Source organism: Podarcis gaigeae (genome assembly GCF_964106915.1).
Source record: "Podarcis gaigeae genome assembly, chromosome: 15".
Classification (NCBI taxonomy): Eukaryota; Metazoa; Chordata; class Lepidosauria; order Squamata; family Lacertidae; genus Podarcis; species Podarcis gaigeae.
Genome location: NC_139692.1, coordinates 7,867,609 through 7,890,076, shown reverse-complemented (window position 1 = coordinate 7,890,076; position 22,468 = coordinate 7,867,609). Strand labels below are relative to the sequence as shown.

At 47.8% G+C, this 22,468-nt stretch overlaps 2 protein-coding genes across 2 annotated transcripts; one reads left to right on the top strand and one right to left on the bottom strand.

Moving 5' to 3' along the window:
• The first annotated feature begins 1,300 nt into the window (after window positions 1–1,300).
• Window positions 1,301–10,140, top strand: TTI2 (TELO2 interacting protein 2). Its single transcript, XM_083713628.1, has 7 exons — window positions 1,301–2,692; window positions 4,480–4,666; window positions 6,411–6,503; window positions 7,479–7,666; window positions 7,753–7,896; window positions 8,886–9,048; window positions 9,592–10,140. The coding sequence occupies exons 1-7, from the start codon at window positions 2,031–2,033 to the stop codon at window positions 9,688–9,690; spliced, it is 1,536 nt and encodes a 511-aa protein (XP_083569754.1). The 5' UTR covers window positions 1,301–2,030; the 3' UTR covers window positions 9,691–10,140.
• MAK16 (MAK16 homolog) lies at window positions 9,828–22,066 on the bottom strand. The gene is made up of 10 exons (XM_083713794.1): window positions 21,981–22,066; window positions 20,394–20,443; window positions 18,140–18,249; window positions 17,318–17,382; window positions 16,105–16,256; window positions 15,645–15,699; window positions 14,942–15,016; window positions 13,673–13,783; window positions 12,935–12,991; window positions 9,828–10,344 (listed from the first exon to the last, which is right to left on the bottom strand). The coding sequence occupies exons 1-10, from the start codon at window positions 21,993–21,995 to the stop codon at window positions 10,150–10,152; spliced, it is 885 nt and encodes a 294-aa protein (XP_083569920.1). The 5' UTR covers window positions 21,996–22,066; the 3' UTR covers window positions 9,828–10,149.
• Window positions 22,067–22,468: the final 402 nt, after the last annotated feature.

Below are 22,468 nucleotides of genomic sequence, written 5' to 3'. Positions count from 1 at the left end.
GTGCGGCTCTGGCTCGCCAGAGCAGCGATGTCACGCTGGCCACGTGACCCGGAAGTGTCTCCGGACAGCGCTGGCCCCTGGCCTCTTAAGTGAGATGGGCGCACAACCCCAGAGTCTGTCAAGACTGGCCCGTACGGGCAGGGGTACCTTTACCTTTACCTTTAGGGAGGGGTATTACTCAGAAGGGTGGTGGGAATGGGTGATTGGCAGATAGCTGTGATGAGCCTGTTGACGACTACTGCAATAGGTCTTACAGGAAAAAGCAAGGGGTGAGAAGGTGAAAAATGGCTTTGTCATGTATAATGAGATAAGAATCCAATGTCTTTGTTCAGACCAGGTCTCTCCATGGTTTTAAGTTTGGTAATAAGTTGCAATTCAGCAGCTTCTCTTTCCAGTCTATTTCTGAAATTCCTTTGTAATAGAACAGCTACTTTAAGATCTTGTATAGAATGTCCTGGGAGATTGAAGTGTTCTCCTACTGGTTTCTCTGTCTTGTGATTCCTGATGTCCAATTTATGTCCGTTTATCCTTTGGCGTAAGGTTTGGCCTGTTTGTCCAATATAGAGAGCTGAAGGACACTGTTGGCATTTGATGGCATACACAATGTTAGACGACGAGCAATTAAATAGTCCCGAGATGGTATGTGTGATGTTGTTGGGGCCAGTAATGGTGTTGTCTGGGTGTATGTGGCAGCAAAGTTGGCATCTGGGTTTATTGCAGGCTCTGGTGCCAGTGTCCGTGGTAAGTCTGGTAGTAGTATTACTGTGGGTTAGGAGTTGTTTAAAATTGGGTGGCTGTCTGTAGGCAATGAAAGGTCTTCCTCCCAGAGCTTGAGAAAAAGAACTGTCATTGTCCAGGAGAAGTTGTAATAAAAAAAAGACATTTTATTACAAAAGGTTCAGATCAGAAGGGTACTGTGCCCCGTCGTAACAATTCGGGACGGCACATCTCACGCAGGCGCATGAAAACCCACTCATCACATGTCAGAACCTGAAGGATCGCTAAAGCGCCTGCGAGCCTGCGCCACCATTAGGGACCGCAGGCTTTGACGTTATGGTGGCCTCCCTCCTAACCCTCCATTTCTTGCCACTACACGTCTCCTCTTGACGAAAAAACAAAGGCGATGCTTCTTTCCCTCTCCCTCCGTAGCCTAGATTTCTTCTTTTCCCTCAGCAATACCAGGACCAGGCACGCTCATTAGGCATGTTAATATATTCACCATCCGTTCCCGCCCCCTTTCGCTTTACGGGAAACCGGTTTGCGACCTGTGGGAAAGCGTCGGTGATTTCCGGCGATTTGTCGCACAGAGCTGCGGTTTCGCGGCCAAAGCAGCCTGAACAGAGTAAAGTGGGCTGGGCGGGCTTAGAATAAGGAGAAATTGGCGAAGCTACATGAGGAGGAGGGGATTTTCATAGAGATTAATTTCTAGAGTGGCACGTAGGCTGAGCTTCCGGTTCAACTCGGAAGCCACCATTTTGTTTGTCGTCAGCCATGATATTCCGTGCGGACACCCTCTCTCTCTCCCCCTTGACTTCAGTGTAGTGGAAAGCAGGACTACTTGGCACCGGGCGTTAGAGTGAGAGGGCAAAGGCCCTTGACGGTTTTGCGTCGGAAATGCTTCTCAGGCTTCCCGACAGGGTGTTCTGTTTCCTATCTCTAGGGTCTCCGCTTGGACTTCCGGTTTGAAACGGAAATCCGCTGCTGGCCGGGTTCCGATTCACTGGGAGGCCTAGTGAGGCCGCTCTAGGCTGCGGCCTCTCTATGGTGAGAGCCATCCGCCCAACACTTTGCTCTGGGACGCGGTTTAAGACCAGCTCAGACTGAGTATTAGAGCTCAAATACTCAGAGGGGCCACTAAGGGCTACAAAGGCCTTCTGAGAAGGCTAAATACTTCCGGGGGAAGCTTGCATTCTCAGCAAGGGTTGCAATAAATGCAGGGAGGCTAGGAACCAGTTTGCTGGGAAGAGGGGTAAAAGTTTTTTGGGGGGGAAGAAGATTGAGGTCCTTCTCCTCCATCACCACCATCACCAATGGCGCAGCATCCCTTGCTAGATTCCCTACAGTGGAGCATCCCAGAGGGGCAGGGATGCCTGGAGCGCCCCCCAGCAGAGCAGGTTCTCTCCCAATTCTTGCAGCTTTTTGCAAGCAGGGGAGCCAGCAGTGATGCCAAAGCAGACATGATCAGAGACCTCCTGGCCATCTTGGAGGCCGTGGACTGCCAGTGGCTCTTTGAGAGCTGCCGCCCAAATGCCGCCCCCACCCTGCTTCGTGACATGGTGGTCGCGCTGAGCCTCTATGCGGCGCCACCCCAGCAGGAGCCAGAGGGAGGAGGGCTCCTTAGCGGTGACCCCTCCTATGCTGCGGTAGCCAGCCGAGCAGCAGACGTCAGCCTGGGCTTCATCAGCATCGTGGCCAAAGTGGAATTGGCTAAAGGCCTCGAGAAACTTGGTACTGCGGTGGTTGGTCCCATCTTGCGCCAAGTGGCAGGGCCCTTGTATCTTTTTGCCGTGACACACGTTGCAGAGAGGTTGTGGACCACACCAAAAACTCGGCGCATGGCTCAAGAGCTGCTGGATGGTCTCCTTCGGGCTTCAGACTGCCGGTCAGTACCTGAGTTCCTGAGAGGCGCACGTGAAGACGAAACAGGGTGGTTGGCGGTGGTGATGCAGTGCTTGAAACCAGAGTTGACCAAGTAAGTGAACTGAAAGCCCAGTGATGGTTGTCAGAGGCTAATTATATTTGTGGGGCCTTTTATAGGGACAAAACGGTTCATATGGACCACCCACCGGTGACAATGTTACAAGGCTGTCAGGATTGTTTGGAAGTCCCAAATTGAATGTAACTTCTGTGAGGTATTGTGGGTGTGATGTTTTAGGCAGAAGGACGGCTGTGGCTTGTGAGAACTGTGGAATGTTCTTCAGTTATTTCATCCCACTGGGGACTTGAATATGGGAATTCTGTGGAAGGGCAGCTGCTTTGCATGCACAAGATCCCAAGTTCAATCCCTGACTTCTCCAGGTAGGGCTGGGAGAGAACCCTGCCTGAAATTCTGGAGAGTTGCTGTCAGTCATGGTAGCTAGCATCAGCATAGACAATACTGAGCAGAAGGACCAATGGTATAAGGCAGCTCAGTGGCGTAGCATGGGTTGTCAGCACCCGGGGCAAGGCAAGTAATTTGCGCCCCCTAACCCGTGGATTTTAGTAGGGGCAGAGAGCTGCGAGTGCGAGCGCCCCCCCAGATGTTGCGCCTGGTGCGGCCGGCCCCCCCTGCACCCCCCACACTACGCCACTGAGGCAGCTTCCTATCTTCCCTTGCAGCTAGTTCTCTAAACTTGATCATTGCTTGCTAAAAGTGAAGAGTTTGGTGCTGCTCTTGCAAGGAACCTAAGAAGCAAGTGTATACCATCACCCCTTTTAACAGGAGATGCCAAAAATTGAACCTGGGACCTTCTGCTTTCAAGGCTTTTCCTCATTCCATTCATCATAATAAGGGGCTGCTTCTCTGAAAACCAAGCCTGTTACCACTAAAGTCACTTTGTGGCGCCTGGTATTACACAGGCTTGCCACTCTTGTTTCTCACTCTTGGCTTGAATAAGGTGGGTAAATTGCCTCCTTTTCGGCTGCCCCACTGTGGCTGACATATTGGGGGAGGGCATTTCTGAGCTGCCTCTAGTTATGGGTGAAGGTAAAGGTACCCCTGCCCATTCGGGCCAGTCTTGCCAGACTCTAGGGTTGTGCGCTCATCTCACTCTATAGGCTGGGAGCCAGCGCTGTCCGCAGACACTTCCGGGTCACGTGGCCAGCGTGACAAGCTGCATTTGGCGAGCCAGCGCAGCACACGGAAACGCCGTTTACCTTCCCGCTGGTACGCGGTCCCAATTTATCTACTTGCACCCGGAGGTGCTTTCGAACTGCTAGGTTGGCAGGCACTGGGACCGAATGACGGGAACACACCCCGCCGCGGGGATTCGAACCGCTGACCATGCTATCGGCAAGTCCTAGGCGCTGAGGTTTTACCCACAGCGCCACCCGCGTCCCCCAGTTATGGGAAAAATATTTAAATGTGCCCAACAGAACTCTGGCTTGAAACAAGCATCTTCCAAAGCCTTGGCCGCCACCCCCAAGTCCCTGTTACCTTCACCACCTTTTGAATTAGTGCTATGTGACTGAAATTAGCACACACATCTATGAATTGGAGGCACCATACCTCAGTGAGAGAGCACAGGCACTGCATGCAGAAATGCCATATTGAATCCCAGGCTCCTTGTTAAAAGGGCTGTGTCACAGGTGACAGGGAAAGCCCCCTCTTGGCCTGAGAGGTCTAGTTAAGAGTAGATAATCCCTGGGCTAGCAGGGCAGAAAGACAGATTGGTATAAGTTTATGTTGTTAGCACACCACCAGCAGTCCATCCATAATTTGATCCTAGTCTCCATTTCACCTCCCAAGATGTGCAATGATTCCCTTTTCCTCTGCTCCAGAGATACATGGCAGCACAGCCCAGCAACAAAACATGTCTTCTCCTGCACGCTCCAACACGTCACAAGGCCCTGGCTTGGCCCTCACTTGGAGAAAGTCCTGCCGCCCTCGCTGCTGCTGTCGGACGACTACCGAGAGGAAAATAAAATCTTGGGAGTGCAGTGCCTACACCATATCATTCGGAATGTGGTAAGGACAGATATACATAGGCCAACAGTGTGACGCGGCAGCTAAAAAAGCCAATGCAATTCTGGGCTGCATCAATAGGAGTATAGCATCTAGATCAAGGGAAGTAATAGTGCCACTGTATTCTGCTCTGGTCAGACCTCACCTGGAGTACTGTGTCCAGTTCTGGGCACCACAGTTCAAGAAGGACACTGACAAACTGGAACGTGTCCAGAGGAGGGCAACCAAAATGGTCAAAGGCCTGGAAACGATGCCTTATGAGGAACGGCTAAGGGAGCTGGGCATGTTTAGCCTGGAGAAGAGGAGGTTCAGGGGTGATATGATAGCCATGTTCAAATATATAAAAGGATGTCACATAGAGGAGGGAGAAAGGTTGTTTTCTGCTGCTCCAGAGAAGCGGACACGGAGCAATGGTTCCAAACTACAAGAAAAAAGATTCCACCTAAACATTAGGAAGAACCTCCTGACAGTAAGAGCTGTTCGACAGTGGGATTTGCTGCCAAGGACTGTGGTGGAGTCTCCTTCTTTGGAGGTCTTTAAGCAGAGGCTTGACAACCATATGTCAGGAGTGCTCTGATGGTGTTTCCTGCTTGGCAGGGGGTTGGACTCGATGGCCCTTGTGGTCTCTTCCAACTCTATGATTCTATGATAGGCATTTGGGGGACCATGAGCTGGGTCATCAGAGTCCTCTGGTCTCCAGCCAAAAGTTGGGGATGGCTTTATGACTTTGTCTGACTTCAGAGTAAGGAATCATCCTCAGAGCCATAGGAGAGAGTGTTAGCAGGGGCTGAATCCTCACACCCCCCCACCTCCATTTTACTAACTGTTTTGCCCACAACTGAAACAGCATTCATGAGAATTGGTAGCCATTAGATCATTGCTGTTAACATAGCTACCCTTGGATCAAAGACTGTTACTTGGCCTAGTGTCCAGTTCGTCCTCACTACCTTTGCAGTTGGAGTTGTGAGGGAAGGAAAGGTGGATTTGGGTGATGCTGCTGTATTAGGTTTTTAATAAGAGCAGACACCATTCAGACATAAGAAGACACCTAGTGGATCATGCCAAAGGCTCATCTAGTCCATCATTCTGTTCTCACCTGGAGGACCTGAGTGCATCTTCTGGGCAACCCAAGAAGTTTCCAAGTACAGCATGGTTTTATTTACTGTTGCTTATTTCAAGCATATGGACGCGGGTGGCACTGTGGGTAAAAGCCTAGGACTTGCCGATCAAAAGGTTGGCGGTTCGAATCCCTGCGGCGGGGTGCGCTCCCGTCGTTCAGTCCCAGCGCCTGCCAACCTAGCAGTTCGAAAGCACCTCCGGGTGCAAGTAGATAAATAGGGACCGCTTACTAGCGGGAAGGTAAACGGCGTTCCGTGTGCTGCGCTGGCTCGCCAGATGCAGCTTGTCACACTGGCCATGTGACCTGGAAGTGCCTGCGGACAGCGCTGGCTCCTGGCCTATAGAGTGAGATGAGCGCACAACCCTAAAGTCTGTCAAGACTGGCCCGTACGGGCAGGGGTACCTTTACCTTTACCTTTATTTCAAGCATCTCATTGTCTAAACTGCAGCACCATTAACTGTTATTTTGGTCATTTGCTGTCCTGTTGGGTGGGATTTGTAAAGGTCCCATCAAAGCTTGTGTCATGCCACTGCCCCTGTTAACAGTAAGGGTGAACCTTGTCCCTTCTACAGAATTCCTTTTGCATAATGCTGGTCAGATGATAACAATCATTTCCTTTCCTTGCAGCCAGCGGCTGACCTCTGCCAGTATAACCGGGCCCAGGTTGTGTACCATGCCCTTTTCAACCACCTTTATAGCAAGGAAGCCCGGCTCCTGCAGGTAATATAAAGAATGGTGTTTCCTCTTTAACTTTACTGAATTGATTCAGGTAGTGGACTAAATACAAGATTACAGATCCTTTTACACTCTATAGTAGGGGGTGGCAATCTTTTTGGTCCTGAGAGCCACATCCAGCAATGGGAGAAGATGTGGGTGGTGATGGCCTGGGCTGACAAACTCATACTCCTATGTAGTTGTGCTTCCCCAGATTCCCAAAGAGCTGTTTGGCAGACTGGGGGAAGCAAATTTTACATTGGTAGCATGGCATGTGTGGATGACTTTCTGATTTGCTACCCTGTGCTTCTCCCTTTAGCCCTTCCAAACAGCAAGAGGAGATATTAAAGGTTAAAGCCCAATGTAACACTAAGTAACAGCCCACATGTGCTCTATGACATCTGGTTTCTCCCTGATGCTTTCTTAGCATCACATTTTGAAGGGGCAGCAGTTTTCAGGTCACAAGTGGAATTTCTACTGGTTCAAATCTGAACCTGCTTAAAAGAACCAGCCATAGCAATTTTCTCATGTGCTGCTGGCTCAGTAGGAGCTGCTTATTTGTTCTCTTCTGCTTCCCTGTTAACAAGCAGGCTGGGAATATGTATCCTTACTAAACCAAGACCTGTGTTCAGACCACCATTTTGCAATTTGGGGATGCACAACTGAAGCTGAGGTTCGAGTAGCAAAACAAGGTGCGGCCTGATGGCATGTCAAGCCATTGGTCCGCCAAGCTCAGTGTGTGGGCTCTGCACTGATCTGCAGTTCAACATAAACATCAAGGTTAGAAGCAACTGATAGCCTTATCCTCTATGAATTTGTCTAATCTTTTTTTGAAAGCCATCACTGCCTCTTGTGGGAAGAAATTTCGTAGTTTAAGCACTGTGTGAAGAAGTACTTTAGTTGGCCTGTCCTCCATCTTCCAGAATTCAGCTTCGGATGTTACTTGCTTTTTCTCTAAACCCATCCCGTTATTCTTCACAGGTTGTGTTGCTGTGCTTGCTAGACTTGCTTCCCATCCTGGAGAAGGCCCTTCAGCGGCTGCCCCACAACCCCCAGCTTGTCGCACCTTCCGATGAGGTGCTCCAGTTGGTCCTGACCCACATGGAATCGGAGCACCGGCTCCCCTTACGGAGGGTGTACACCAGGAACCTGCCTGCCTTTGTGGAGAGGTGAGTGTTTTAATGGTGAACCCTGTAAGCAGATAAGCCTCCCTCTTTGTGCAGAGGTTTATAATCCTTGATTTGTCTTTTGAGAGGCTCAGCATTCAGATAGCCCGTCATCTGAAGAGGTTACAGCGGGTGATTGTGGGATACCTGGAGGTCTCTGATGGTCCCGACGAAACGGCTAGAATGGCAACATTAGAAACTTTGAAACACACCATACAGCACGCCTGGCCCAGGTACTTTGATAAGCCCTAAGCACTGGGCAGTAGCTGTGTACTTGTAGAGGTGCATTTTTCTCTTCAGTTGATCTTGCTTTAAAAAACCAAGTAACCTGTCGCCGCTGTTACGGTCAAGAAGCATACTTCTCAGAAGTCCCACTGCTTTAGAGGTGCTGCTTCTGACCCCAGTGTGAAGCTGAAAACTTGAGTGTAAGCAGTAAACACTTCTGCCTGCCTAAATACAAATATCTAGCTAGTAGGAAACGAGAACTTCTGGTTCCTGAACCCGCCACATGCTTTTGAAATGGATATGGGGGCCTAATACCAGTGAGCCTTAGCTGAAATACATCAGGCTGTTATGGTGTTTATGTGGTGTTTGGACTGTCCTGTTTGTACAAGAGCTTTCACTCAACAGGCTCAGTTCAAGGCAATCAGACAGGTTTGCCTCTTGTCCAAGGTCACAAGGCAGGACTAGCAAACTTGCTATCACTTTCAACAGGAGTCTGGACCTTCTCTTCTGAGAGCAGGGTCATCATAAGGTTCCTGCACTTCCTTATTCCATTTTTCTTTCCCTTTCCCAAATGCACTAGATACAGTGGCTTAGAGGAGCAGAGTTCTGGCAGCAGTATGCTTCCCCTTCCCCTGCAGCTTGTCAAAAGTCTGCTCCAGAAGGTTCCCATTGTTCCCTACTCTAGGAGGAACCATAGCTGGATAACCTGTTTTGCATGCAAAAGGACATAGGTTCAATCACTCGTTAAAAGGGACTAGGTGATTGGAAAGATCTGCTAAACAGCCTGAAGAATATCCCTCCAGATATTGTTAGGACAGCCAGCATGGCCACTTGTCAGGGTTGATGGAAGTTGGGAGTCCACATCTTGCTCTGCTGAAAGTTTGTTACTTGTACCCGCTACACTGAAGTTGTAGTGCCACCTCCTCCTGGGATGCAGCTGGCTCCAGAAGTAGCTTTCAAGTCCGGCTGACATGAGTTTGCCATCTCCTTGCTATAGAATGACCTGCCGCCTCGGTGTCCTTCTCAAGGCTTTGCTGAGAATGATGTTGGATGTGGCTACAGACAGGAGCTTAACACCAGAACCAGTGAAAGCAGAGTTACTCCAGAAAGCCACTGAGTGCCTTATCTTACTGGATCACGCTTCTCACGGACAGGTGAAGGTAAGCAAGACCAAGGGAGAGCCAAGGTTCAGCAGGCCTGTGATTTAGGGAAAAGCAGGCCCTCTGCTTCTTAACAAGAGACAACTGCAGAGTCTCTGGGTGTGTTGCATATGTCTGGCAGTCACCACTGATCAGCACACATGTGTGCATAAGAAACAAATTAAGTGCAGTCCTTTTTCTCAAATGGGCATGCTAATTAATACTCTTGTCATACTTCCAATTGATGAGTCCGCTCTCCCTTGATTTTAATACTAAAAGTAGCTCCATCAAGGAAGTACACCTTGCAGTGTGCAGACAACAGCCTCATAGGTGCTTTGCATTTGGAACATCCTAAAAATCACTCTCTGGAATCTCCAGGTAGGACTGTGAAAGCCACCTGAAATGCTTGGAGAGCAACTGCCCACCTGTCTGGACAATGCTGAGCAATGGTCTGACTTAGAATAAGGGAGATTCTTCTGTCAGAAATAGAGCAGATAAGAGGCTGTTGCTGCCCACTTCTAACATGATGACAACATTTGATTTCTTCCCATCCCTAATATTCAGGTCCTACTACAAGGAGTCCGACGCAGCTGTCAAGATGAGACCCTCAAGGAATGCCTAAAAAAAGTAGAGGAGCCTGTAAAAAGTAACATCGCTCCCTGAGCTCAAGTGGAGAGGCTTATATTCACTGTGTTCAAAGTTGGAAGGAAGAACATTCCTAGCTTTTAAGACTCATGCTATACATAAACTGTCTAATGTTGGAGAAAGCAGGGCATTAAGTAAAAAAAGGCAATGACAGGTTTGTTCTGATTCATATTTATATGCCACTTTTATACCTCCCAATCCACCCCACCCCCCAAAAAAGCCCTTCAATGCAGCTCACAAATTAATAGACATATACAAATATTTAACAATCTTAGTTGGGTAGCCTTAAAAATAGATGACGTTTTAAATTGTCAATATGCAAAAATATACCCTGCGGCATCTGGGAATGCCAGCTCACTAGGTCTTCAAGCAGCTGGAACTTTTCCTGTATGATCTTGAGTCTCGGTGAGTCAAGAGAAACATCCCACCAGCTAGTTCAGTCCATTTTTCAGATCTACGCCCACACACTGGGAGGAATCACGTTGCTTTCAATTTAGACAGCGGTTCTGTCTCCTGCTCATACTCTATTTCAACATAAGCTCGTTTTTTCCTGACTGCTGGCCCCTTCAAGGGAGTTTTGCCTTTAGACTTGGGCCGCTGGCCTTTCTCTTCCTCCTCACTGGATGTAGCCTCCTCCTCCTCCTCACTGCTCGTTGCCAGTTTATCCATATCCTTGGCAGAGAAAACAGGCGTGTTAGGCATAATAGTGCTGCTGCCTTAGCACACCCCCTTAGCAAGTATTTGGAGGTTATCGGTTTTAAGAGAAAATGCGAGTAAAATGAAACATGATAGAAGTATAGTGGTGCCTCAGGTTACATACGCTTCAGGTTACAGACTCCGCTAACCCAGAAATAGTACCTCGGGTTAAGAACTTTGCTTCAGGATGAGAACAGAAATTGTGCTGCGGCAGCAGATGGAGGCCCCATTAGCTAAAGTGGTGCTTCAGGTTAAGAACAGTTTCAGGTTAAGAATGGACCTCCGGAACAAATTAAGTACTAAACCCGAGGTACCACTGTATATATACCGTATTTTTCGCTCTATAACACGCACCTGACCATAACACGCACATCGTTTTTAGAGGAGGAAAACAAGGGGGGGAAATTCTGAATGAAACAGTGGCTGTATCATTTTTGTGCCTCATGCTGTGGCCACAGACATGTGATCTGATGGTGAATTTGGGGTGACCCAATGCAAAAATCCTGAGAATTCCTGTGGACCTGTGCTTTGTAACCACGTTTTTGCACCATTGCAGACCCAGGCAACAGTGGGTGTGTGGTTTTTTTGGTGCAGGCTGTAGCCATGGACTTGTAATGTGATCTAATGGTAAATTTGGGGTGACCCAATGCAAAGATCCTGAGGATCCATGTGGATCCGTGCTTTGTAACCACGTTTTAAGTGGGGAGGGAAGGAAAAACACAGAATGGACAAGGAGCACGAGAGGGGTGTGCAGAGAAGCAGCTGGCTAAGAATGCAGGAGAGGGATTTAAAGGGAGGGAGGAAAGGAAGGCAAAAGTTTCCCCCTACCCAGCCACCCAAGCCAGCCCCCCCCTCTCCCACCTGCATGTTTTCCGGCTGCCTGCGAGTCCCTACAGCAGCACCGGAGCACAGAAGGACAATCCTTTCCTTTCTCCTCTGCTTGCCTGGAGGGGAGGGGAGGTGCTCTTTGTTCTGTTTGAGCAAAGAGCAACCGAAACAGAAGAGGGTGGGCAGTAGGACCCTGAGGCAGAATGCAGGAAAGCAACAGCTTCCTCTCTCGCAGGATCTGAAAGGATTTTTGCCTCTGCGCTCGGGCGAATCGGCTCCAGGGACCGCACATTCGCTCAATAACACGCACAGTAGTGTGTTTAAAGAAGCTTTGTGAAAAAATAAGGAATATTGCAAGAATGTAAATGAGGATAAAAATTTTTTTATTTAAAAGCGATATTAAAATTAAGGAATGCGAAGATAGAAAATTAATTATGGATGATTGTCAGAGGAGTTGAGGGAAGTTCAATAAGCTAAAATATGTGATGTGATATGGAAAATGGTATGAACAGAGATATTATGGAAAAATTCAATAAAAATCTATTAAAAAAAAAAAACACGCACAGACATTTCCCCTTACTTTTTAGGAGAAAAAATCTGCGTGTTATGGAGAGAAAAGTACGGCAATTAGGCCTGGTGTAGAAGTTGTGTGAAACTGCTTGTTGTGTTCTGAGCATCGCTGCCCTCGCTGACCACTTAAGTCAACGGCAGAGTCTGTATTACACACAACTTTTATTTGTTTTATTATCTATGTATTTCATTTATAGCCCACCTTCTCCTCCAAGGAGCTCATGGTGCCACACATAGTTCTCCCCTTCTGCAATCCACACAAGCCTATGAAGAAGGTGATGCTGAACGGTAGTGACTGACTCCAAGGCCACCCAGTGAGCTTCACAGCCAAGTGGGGATTTGAACTCTGGTCTCCCAGCTCCTAGTCTGACACTCTAACCACGACAAACCCACTGGCATTTTTGTTCTGCCTGATGTGTAGTTATTCTCATCATACTTTCAATATTGATTCCCAGCCCTGCTTTGAAGGAGGTGTGTGCATTGTGTGTAGCAAGTACGTAAGTTAAGTAGAGCAGAAAATATTGGGAGGAACCAGCAGAGGGTTACAGGATAGGTTCTACTGAAACAATAATAATAATAATAATAATTTATTATTTGTACCCCGCCCATCTGGTTGGGTTTCCCCAGCCACTCTGGGGAAATGCTGGTCAGGAGCAGTGCAGCACTCTACTGAGACTTAAAGCCAAAGACCCAGTTTCTCTCTACAGTGGTACCTCGGGTTAAGTACTTAATTCGTTCCGGAGGTCCGTTCTTAACCTGAAGCACCACTTTAGCTAATGGGGCCTCCTGCTGCCGCCACACGATTTCTGTTCTCATCCTGAAGCAAAGTTCTTAACCTGAGGTACTATTTCTGGGTTAGTGGAATCTGTAACCTGAAGAGTCTGTAACCCGAAGTGTCTGTAACCCAAGGTACCACTGTATTATGTTCAGGGAGGATCCCTTGATAGGAATGAAATAATCTCATCACACACCTCCTCCTCTCCCACCTCCAGTTTGCAGCATGATTTTACAGCACCATAAGTATGGACAGCACTTAAATCTGACGCAAAAGGAAGGGGAGGCAGGCCAGAGTAAATAGCAAAAAGCGTGTTTCAGTGTTCCAGTAGAACAAATGAAACGTAAGAGGCTCCTAAATTTTCATAAACAGTTTTTGACAGGCTGCACTTACCTCAAAGTCACTGAGGTCACTCTCATCTACTTCCACAAATTCTCTCTTGTTTGAGTCCTGCAAGCAGAACATAGCAGAATACGAGTTGGAAGGGGCCTTACTCTAGGTCAAATACCCCCACCCTCATGCAGGATTTGCAATGCAGGACAAAATTACAGCATCCCTGACAGATCAAGGGGAAGGAGCGTTCCTTCTCACGTGGCCACACTTTTCTTTTGTCCTAATTTCAGTCTACATGATAAGATCCTTCAGCCAGTTCCAAGTCCTTGATCAATGAAATCCAAAGTTTTTGGAACCCCAGTTCTTGAAAGGAGACAAAGCGCAAATTGATACATAGTGCGTAACAGCCAAGTGAACAGCTGTGGTTTCTTTGGCAATGCCAGTCTATATCTGAGGTTTCTTGGCAAGCGAAGAGGCTCTGGCTATGATTGTGATGTCCCATATGCAGGGCCTTGGGCTAGTCTCCTAAGTACATGAACATTTAACACACGGGCAAATAATATTTAGCCACCCCATCCATGACATTATTTCTGGAGGAGGGAAGCTTAGGGAAGAGAACAGAGAACTGTGTGAAAGTTGTAATAAGTGCTGTTTGGCAAGAATGCAAGCCATTTGGCAGAAATAACTTGAAGACCCAATTCTCTCCTTCGTATAAATGTGCAAAGCATAGAGAGTTGCACAGATCCTGCCCTCCAGCCCTGGAGAGTTGCACTGGGGAAAGAGTTTCAAAAGCATTACCTCTTCCTCCTCTTCCTTCTTCTCTGTATCCGAGTCACTCTCACTCTCCACTTCCTGCTGTTCTAGAGCTTTGTCGAAGGCATGGATGGGGAAGTTGTAGATATCGCCGTACTGAAGATGGAGCACATTAAGGAGGAAGGATGATTAGATAAGATGATCCCCAAAAGCACACAAAAAAGCCACAGATTTAAAGACATAGACAACTCTGCATACGATAGCCTACCAAAATAGGAATGAACACTCTGCAGCATTAGCCAACACATTCCATAACTTTGGGGCTTCCGCTAAAGATGAGCTTAACCCAACCAAGGGTAAGAAACCGCCATCCCACAAGTGAATTCTGGCTCGCAAGGCTACTTCCCCCAAGCTGCTCCCACCAGCCCATCAGTTGATGTCAACAAGTGTCCGGATTCACTCATACTTGGGTGACCCCCCCCCCCAATCCACGTTTCAGCCATTTTCCAGCTGTAATTAGTCTAGCTGCAGTTAGGTAATTTTAAGACATGGGACTTGACAGTTGTACAGTTAAGATGGTAACATGCATACTTATTTGGAAATCTGATAAGCCAGCTTTGCAGCGTTTGGGGGGGGGCTCTCTGCTCATTCTGGCCCTGGGCTCTCCCCACCCCCCCAAAAAAATCCTGCCCTGAGCTGCAGAGCTCAAAGAAAATGATCTGAGGGCTGAACACTGTAAAATTGGGCTCAGCTATACAGGGGTCTAATGTAATAATAACAACAACAACAACAATTTATTATTATTTATACCTCGCCCATCTGGCTGGGCTTCCCCAGCCACTCTGGGCGGGCTTTCAACAAAATATTAAAATACAGTAATAAATCAAACATTAAAAGCTTCTCTAAACAGGGTTGCCTTCAGATGTCTTCTAAATGTCAGGTAGTTGTTCTCTTTGACATCTGGTGGGAGGGTGTTCCACAGGGCGGGTGCCGCTACCGAGAAGGCCCTCTGCCTGTAGGCTATCTGCTGAGCATCGTGCAGAATCAGGCCATTCAGTGGGCCCCAGGATCCTCTTCTGTCTCTCCAGCAACAACTCTCAACAGCCAAAGTTGTCATCCAAAACACTGAGGGCGGGGGGAGGCAACCAGGCTAGCAAAGGCTGATATAGGTGCCACAAGTCAGTTACTGCTAACAGCAGGGCGATCCTAGGTAGGTATCTGGGTACTGCTTCATTTCTTTCACTGCCTTCTGGCGAAGCAACCTGGTTAACTGACCCCTGCACAAACTCCATGCACTGCGTCACAGCATCTTACCGTCTCCTGCTTGAGTCTCTCCAGCAATTCTTTCTCAATTGCCTTGTCCAGCTGAGCAGCAATCAGAGCTTTTTCCTGGCCAACAAAAACAAAGTGATGAGTTGATTTGGAAGAAGGAAACAGTGGATTTATCATGAAGGTTTTTCATGATGGATAGAGGTGAGTGGGGGAAAGAGGAGGGTGCCTTTTGGAAATAGGTTAGTTCCTCCCATCTTCACCAGGAGGCAAGACTCTGCAGGGGATTCCCACCCTCCTATTCCACCTGGGATTGCAGTTAGGAATGCCTTGCTTTAAAAATGCCCATTGGTACAGCATCTACCTTCCATGAAGAAGGTCCCAGGTGCAATTTCTGGCATCTCCAGGCAGGGCTGGGAACATCCCCTGCCTAAAGCCCCACAAGAGCTGCTACCAGTCCGTGTAGATAATACTGAGCTAGGCAGACCAATGGCCTGACTCTGTATTTGGCAGCTTCTTAAGTTTCCATGTAAGGCAATGAGATCTGGGAAATGCAGCTAGTGAGCAAAGCTCTACTGAGGGCATTGTGGGAAGTTGAAATGGTGGCTCCAAAACATAGCTGCCTGGTGCTGATTGGAGTATTAGGGGAGGCATAAACAGCAGGCCTTATAGGAGCTGCATGCTTCCTCTGGACTGAGATATAAACTGACAAACAGTAAGGAACCACGGCAACAGACAGGTACGTTACCTCTCGCCTCTTCTCGCGCCTTTCGATCTTTTTACTCAACGGAACAAGCTTCCTCCTACAAAGGCGAAGATGAAGTTAGTGAAGTGGTTTTGCAAAAGCAACTGTCAACAAGCAACTAGGAAAAAAGACTCCAATTTCTAGGGCTTTTTAAATGTTCTTCTAGCCGAGTTTCTAATACAGTGCTTTTGAACAACCCCCTGAGCATTCTGGGGACACCTGAATCTCCCAATTATCCCTTTCAACAACTTCTTTTTTTAATAGCAACCCCTTCATTTCAGGGAAGTTGCCTCTTTTCTGAAGTCAAATGTGACTGTCGTGGACTTTTGCGACTGGCAAACTGCCCAACGACAGATATGCTGGATTTGATATCACCGTGGCCACTGTTCCTGGCTGGTTGGCACGAGTCTGCATGGGACAACAAAACTCAGGAAAAGGCCCCAGGCCAAGCCCCATGACTTACTGCCTCTTGAGAGTTAGCTTGCGGATTCGGATCAGGTACTGGGTGATCTTGGTGAAGCGCTGCTTGCACTTGTGCCGGATGAAGCGGGGCCAATAGATCAGGTTCTCATCAATCTCCTCCAGCGCTTTCTCGTAGTTCTTGCTCAGCCGAACCTGCAAAAAATTAGGAAGGGGAGAAGTCTGTGGTGGGTCCTCATTTGCCATTGTTTTTCTCGTTCACAGATCCTTTCGGAGCTCTGTGAAGTCCTCTCGGGTTTTTGCCACCCTAAATTAGGGAAAGTCCTCCGCTGAACTGCCTGGAGAGCTACGTCCAGTCAGAGTAGACAGTGCTGAGCTTGATGGACAAATAGTCTGACTTGCTATAAGGCAGCTTCCTATATTCTCAGAGGCCCATCAATGCAAAGTAGAGAGAAACAGACTTTGCCATGAAAAAACTTGAGTTTCCATTCTGGCTTAAGATGTCCTTTCTTGACTAGGGCCATGCAGATTAGAGGCTGGTTCTTATTTAAATTGCTTGCTTAAGTTCTGCAGAAAGACTGTAATAGTTATGAAGGTGACAGTTAATCCACTAGTCCTAAGAACCATCAGACTAAAGGCCCAGCTAGTCAAGAATCCCTTTTTCACAGGAGCCAATCAGATGCCTTTGTGTCTTCCATGTCAGCTTTTAAAAACCTGCTGTAAACTTTTTCCATCAGGCTTATGCAGGCATTTAATGATATACCTTTCCACAAGTGTTTCCTGATTTTAACTTCTTTATATGTTTTTTATTCTGTGGTTTTATGTAGTTGCTGTGAACCACTTTGATTTTTTTTAAATGACTTTGTGATGTATAAATATTTGTATAAATAAACAAATAATTCAACAAGCAAGGCCTGAGTGAAACTCCCCTGTTCTGATTATCAAGAAACAACGCCCTTGAAGGTACAGGCTGAACATAGATGTTGTAGCTAGTAGACACCAATAGCCTTATTCTCCATTAAAACTCATCTTAATCCTCTTTCAAAGTCATTAAATTCACAGCTATTTCTAAGAAATGAGGGCTATCTGTGCAATCAAACTCAGAATGTGTGGGCAGAAGTGGCAGAGAGGAATCACAGACTCTCCTACAAGCTATAACACATCCATAATGTTTTAAATCTGATCACTCTTTGCACAAAAAAACCATCACGAACCCAAGACATAAAGTTAAAAACAAACAGATCAGACCCACTTACCCTTTCCCACAGCCGATTGGGGAACGCAGCACGTTCAATGGTCTTCATGTATAGGTAACACTGCCCTAAAAGGGAACAAAAGCAGCTTATGCATAGTCACCACAAGGTCTGCTGCAGCCTTGGTTTACGAGATGCAGGATACAGGCCACAATAAAAGCACAGCTCACACCATGCAAGGTCAATGCTCAGAAGTTACTGGAGCACCAGGCTTCTGGCTGAAGAGCAGGTGCTCATAAATCTACGAAGAGCTCCAGAGCAGGCACAAGATGGTCTGATGCAAGGCTCTGGATAAACGGGGACCAGGCAAGCATGGAAATGCTCCCGTCATTGCAAACCCTTCACCTATGATTTTAAGCTAGAGCTCTTTCATCTTTTCATTTATTATTTTTTATTTATAAATTTTTGCTACCAATTTCAACGTAACAAATTATCAAAACAAATCATCTTCATTATTCCCCCCTTTTTCCCCTCGCACCTCCCCAATAAACCCTCCCCCCAGAGATTTCCCTCAGCTCCTCTCTCTAATTTCTCAACTCATGTCGTTCTCTGCATATTGTAAAACCGTATACATCCTTGTACTATCTATCTACTATGTTAACCCTCACTAAATTTGTGTATGTTTATTCAAAACCTGACAAGGAGCCCAGTTCATTTTGTTGTCTTTGTAAGTAATTCGCAAGAAAAGGGAAAAGTTGACAGCTATGCCTATGAGACCACTAGAATTGAACCTGCAATCTCAGCACCACAATCTAGCCAACGGAGCTATCCACGAAAGATGAGCACCAGGTACAACATTGAGGAAAACAAAGCAAAGAGTCTCACCTTTCTCTTCCTTAATGGTAGCATACTGGCTGTTTGCCAAGGGGCAGGAGGAACGGTTGCACAGGCCTGTTATATTAAATTCATTCCGGCAAAAGCTCTGTGTTTTCGTCCTACAAGGAAGAGACTTGGAATGAAACATTCATTTCTAGACCTTGTATTACCTAGAACATTAATTCTAATCCAGACTATGGAATGTCCCTACAGAACCGGAAGAATTAAGCTAACCTTCATGGGCACAGGGTGGTTTAAAGTCACATGTCTTAGAGAAAGCCTTCCCCAACCTGTTCCCCACCCCCCAGATATGTTTTGGACTCTCACCAGCCCCAGCAAGTACAGCATCTGGAGGGCACCAGGCTGAAGAAGGTTGCCTGACAATATGTTCTGGTAAACATTCAAACCACAGGCAAAAAATTATTTTGGATTTTGGATACTCCCTGTGTATTCCCTTAATTCCCATATACAATGCAAGCTGGCACATGCCATTTATTATTTATTTATAAACATATACATATTTATATACCGTAATGCCATTAAAAAATATCAAAACGGTTTGCAACAAGAATATCTATATACAATCGAACCGACATTAAAAAAATAAAACAAAACAGAGGTCATCTATTAACAGAAAGATGTCTTCTCAATTGCCAGCACAGAATAATTTTCAGCAGGCAGTTAAACACAAGGAACCTGCTAAATCTCCATTGGCAGAATATTCCACCGGACCAAGCCAATGACACTAAAGGCTTCTTTTTTTGTTGCTGTCAGACGTGCCTCAAGAGCTTGGGGGATGGCCAATGGTGCTTCTGAAGACGATCACAGTGACTGAACCAGGATATAAGGTCTCAGGCCTTCCCTAAGGTACCCTGGACCGAAGTTGTTCAGGGCTTTGAAAAACTAATGCAAGGACCGTGAACCTGGTTCAGTAGCAGATGAGCAGCCAGTACAGATGTTTTAACAATGACATCGTGCATTGTTGGCCCGGGGTCCTCAGCAGCAACCTGGCCATGCCCCAAGGGGGCTAAAGGTTGGCATGGCAAAGGCAAGCAGAGGGCTGGTTTGAACATCCAGCAATTGATGTGGTGCAGTCCTCTTAAAGGGACGCAGGTGGCGCTGTGGGTTAAAGCCTCAGCGCCTAGGACTTGCCGATTGAAAGGTCGGCGGTTCGAATCCCGGCGGCGGGGTGCGCTCCCGCTGCTCGGTCCCAGCGCCTGCCAACCTAGCAGTTCGAAAGCACCCCCGGGTGCAAGTAGATAAATAGGGACCGCTTACCAGCAGGAAGGTAAACGGCGTTTCCGTGTGCGGCTCTGGCTCACCAGAGCAGCGATGTCACGCTGGCCACGTGACCCGGAAGTGTCTCCAGACAGCGCTGGCCCCTGGCCTCTTGAGTGAGATGGGCGCACAACCCCAGAGTCTGTCAAGACTGGCCCGTACGGGCAGGGGTACCTTTACCTCTACCTAGTCCTCTTAAATCAGGGGTAGGGAGCCTGCAGCCCTCCAGATGTTGCTGGACTACAACTCCTATCCTCCTTGACCACTGGCCAGGAGGCCGCCAGATAACATAGCCCTCTTCAGATGGCATGGGCTCCAACTCCTATAAGCCCCAGCCAGCAGGCCCAATTCTCAGGAATGCTAGAAGCTGTAGCCCACAACTTCTGGAAACTACCATATGATCTAAATCTACATTTTTTAAAGCGTGCCTACATATTCAGAGGGGACACGGGTGGCACTGTGGGTTAAACCACAGAGCCTAGGACTTGCCGATCAGAAGGTCGGCGGTTCGAATCCCCGTGACGGGGTGAGCTCCCGTCTTTCGGTCCCAGCTCCTGCCAACCTAGCAGTTCGAAAGTACGTCAAAGTGCAAGTAGATAAATAGGTAAACTGGCGGGAAGGTAAACGGCGTTTCCGTGTGCTGCTCTGGTTCGCCAGAAGCGGCTTACTCATGCTGGCCACATGACCTGGAAGCTGTACGCCGGCTCCCTCGGCCAATAAAGTGAGATGAGCGCAACCCCAGAGTCGGTCACGAATGGCCCTAAAGGTCAGGGGTCCCTTTACGTTTTACATATTCAGATGTTATGCGTGCTTGCTCAGGAAAGATACAAATTAGGCAGGGGGGAGCTCAATTTAAATCACTATTTACATTGGTTCTTTTTCCTGAGATCCAAATCTAACCACCCCGGGCAGTACTAGAATAGCCAGCATACCCTGTAGCCCTTAAATTCAACAAGAGGTAGAGGAAAGGGAGCAGAATACTTACTTGATCTTAAATGAGCAGAACTGTCTATTGCCAAGAGTGTCCCAGACAACCTGACAAAGAGAGAAAGCTTTGTTAGTAATTCTTCCAATGCTATTCTGCTCCGAAACATCAACACTCTTTGTCCGATATGCTGTAGCTGCAACCTAAATTGAAGATCCTGTGTTTGAGCACTGGTTTTGGACTGCTAGACGGCCTCCAAAGTCCCTTCCAAAATGCCTACAATTTTGGACAGATGGCAAACACCTTGCTCTAATTTCACCTCTTTTGGCATTTTATCAAATTACTGCCGATTCCTCACTAATAGGACGGATTGGAAGCCTGTGGGAAGCTTGAAAGCTGGACGTGGGCCCTGGTCTTATTAAAGGGATCACAACAGGAGGGTTGGGAAAGGCACAGTTGACAACCTTAGCGGAAATAGATGGATGATCTTAGCTGCCTTGCAACAACTCTTGAGTATCTCAAGGAAAGGTCCTTCCCAGCAGCGACTGAGCTTTCAATGCACAGATGGGGGCCTGGGGGCCTCCAGATGTTGGCGTGCTACAACTCCCACCATTCCTGACACTGGCCATGCTAGCTGGAGCGAAGTTGGGAATGCCAACCACATCCTTGGGGGGCCACAGGTTACCCAGCCCTGCTTGTAAAGTGATGCATGTGAGCACACCCAGTACGGAAAAGTACATACGTCTGTGACAGGGGTCATTCAGTCCAACTCTGGTTCAGTCCTGACATCTACGGGAAAGGTCTCAGAGCCACCATCGGTCAGCTAAGATCAGGTGCTGTTTCTCAAACTTGGGACCACAGCTCCTATCATCCAAGACCACTGGTCCTGCTAGCTAGGGAAGATGGGAGTTGTAGTCCCAATAACATCCGGAGAGAAACACGGCGAGCTTCCCACTTGACGTAAGGGAGCTTTCTATACTGTAACCAACTCACTCACAAACAGACAGACAGACAGACACGCTTCTGGAATCGGCAATAATAATAATAATAATAAATTTTATTTATACCCCGCCCTCCCCGGCTCAGGGCAGCTAACACCAATAAAATCACAGTAAAAACATAATAGGGGGGAAAGAGGGGGGGGGGGGACCAATTTAAAATACAGGTTAAAATGCAATTTAAAATGAAGCCTAAATTTAAGGTAGCTGATAAATCAAGACCATGGGGGGGGGGGCCATAAGGGTCAGACCGATGAAGTATTGGCGCTCTGTGCATGCTCAGGGGTCACCTTCCACGTGCAAAGTTCTACACGGGAAGGGATCCGGCGTGGTGTGGTCTGAGACGACGGCCGGGGAGTCACAGAACTGGGGGTGGGGTGGAAATTGGGTGGCTGCTTTTAATTTTGATGATGTATTTTGTGGTTTTGTATTTCGATTTTATTCTGTGAAGCGCCCAAAGACCTCAGGGTATAGGGCGGTATATAAATTCAATCAATCAATGGAACCGAACTGTGTGGAGTTGGAGGGACTCCTAAGGGTCCTCCAGTCCACCCCCCGCCATGCGGATCCCCGTTCCACACGGGTCTTCCCCCTCGAAGACTGAGGAGGCTCCTTCGTCCCTCCCCGCCCGCTCTGCCCCCCGACTCACGTCGTCCGCGTGCATCTTGCGGCCACGAGGGAGACGCCACTCAGCGACCCGGCAGAGTCCAGGGGAGGAGCCGCGCGCGGAGACCTCGCGAGAGCTGGAGGTGGGCGTTGCCCGGAGGAGGAGGAGGCTGCAGCAGCTGCGCATGCTCGGCCGTAGACTCCTAACAAGTAGATTTGTGCGCGGCGTCTCCTTCCGGGTTCAGTATAACTTTTGCTTCTCTTTCTCCCCCCCCCTTTTCTCTCTCTTCCCCCGGGCAAAAATAATAATAATAATAAAAAAATCAATACAGGGTTATAGTGCAGCCTGCGTGTTTTTTTTTACACAAAGTGGCTTTCAAGGCACAAGTGCTTGCTCTCCCTAACACGGGTCTAATTTAGCACGGTTTTCTTTCTTGCTTTCAGGACGTTTTTAAAAGTGTAACGCATCTGCATACAAGTCGATTCTGCCTGCAATTCCGCAGTAGATTTGGGCTAGTTCTGGAAATTTAA

Bases quoted from the DNA above. Each gene is read 5' to 3' on its own strand.
- TTI2 (XM_083713628.1), top strand. From the start codon at position 2,031: ATGGCGCAGCATCCCTTGCTAGATTCCCTACAGTGGAGCATCCCAGAG. The intron at 4,667-6,410 runs GTAAGGACAGAT...CTTTCCTTGCAG, and splicing joins ACCATATCATTCGGAATGTG to CCAGCGGCTGACCTCTGCCA. The intron at 6,504-7,478 runs GTAATATAAAGA...TATTCTTCACAG, and splicing joins AGGAAGCCCGGCTCCTGCAG to GTTGTGTTGCTGTGCTTGCT.
- MAK16 (XM_083713794.1), bottom strand. The intron at 13,784-14,941 runs GTAAGATGCTGT...CTCCATCTTCAG, and splicing joins AGAGACTCAAGCAGGAGACG to TACGGCGATATCTACAACTT. The intron at 12,992-13,672 runs GTAATGCTTTTG...TTCTGCTTGCAG, and splicing joins AGAAGGAAGAGGAGGAAGAG to GACTCAAACAAGAGAGAATT.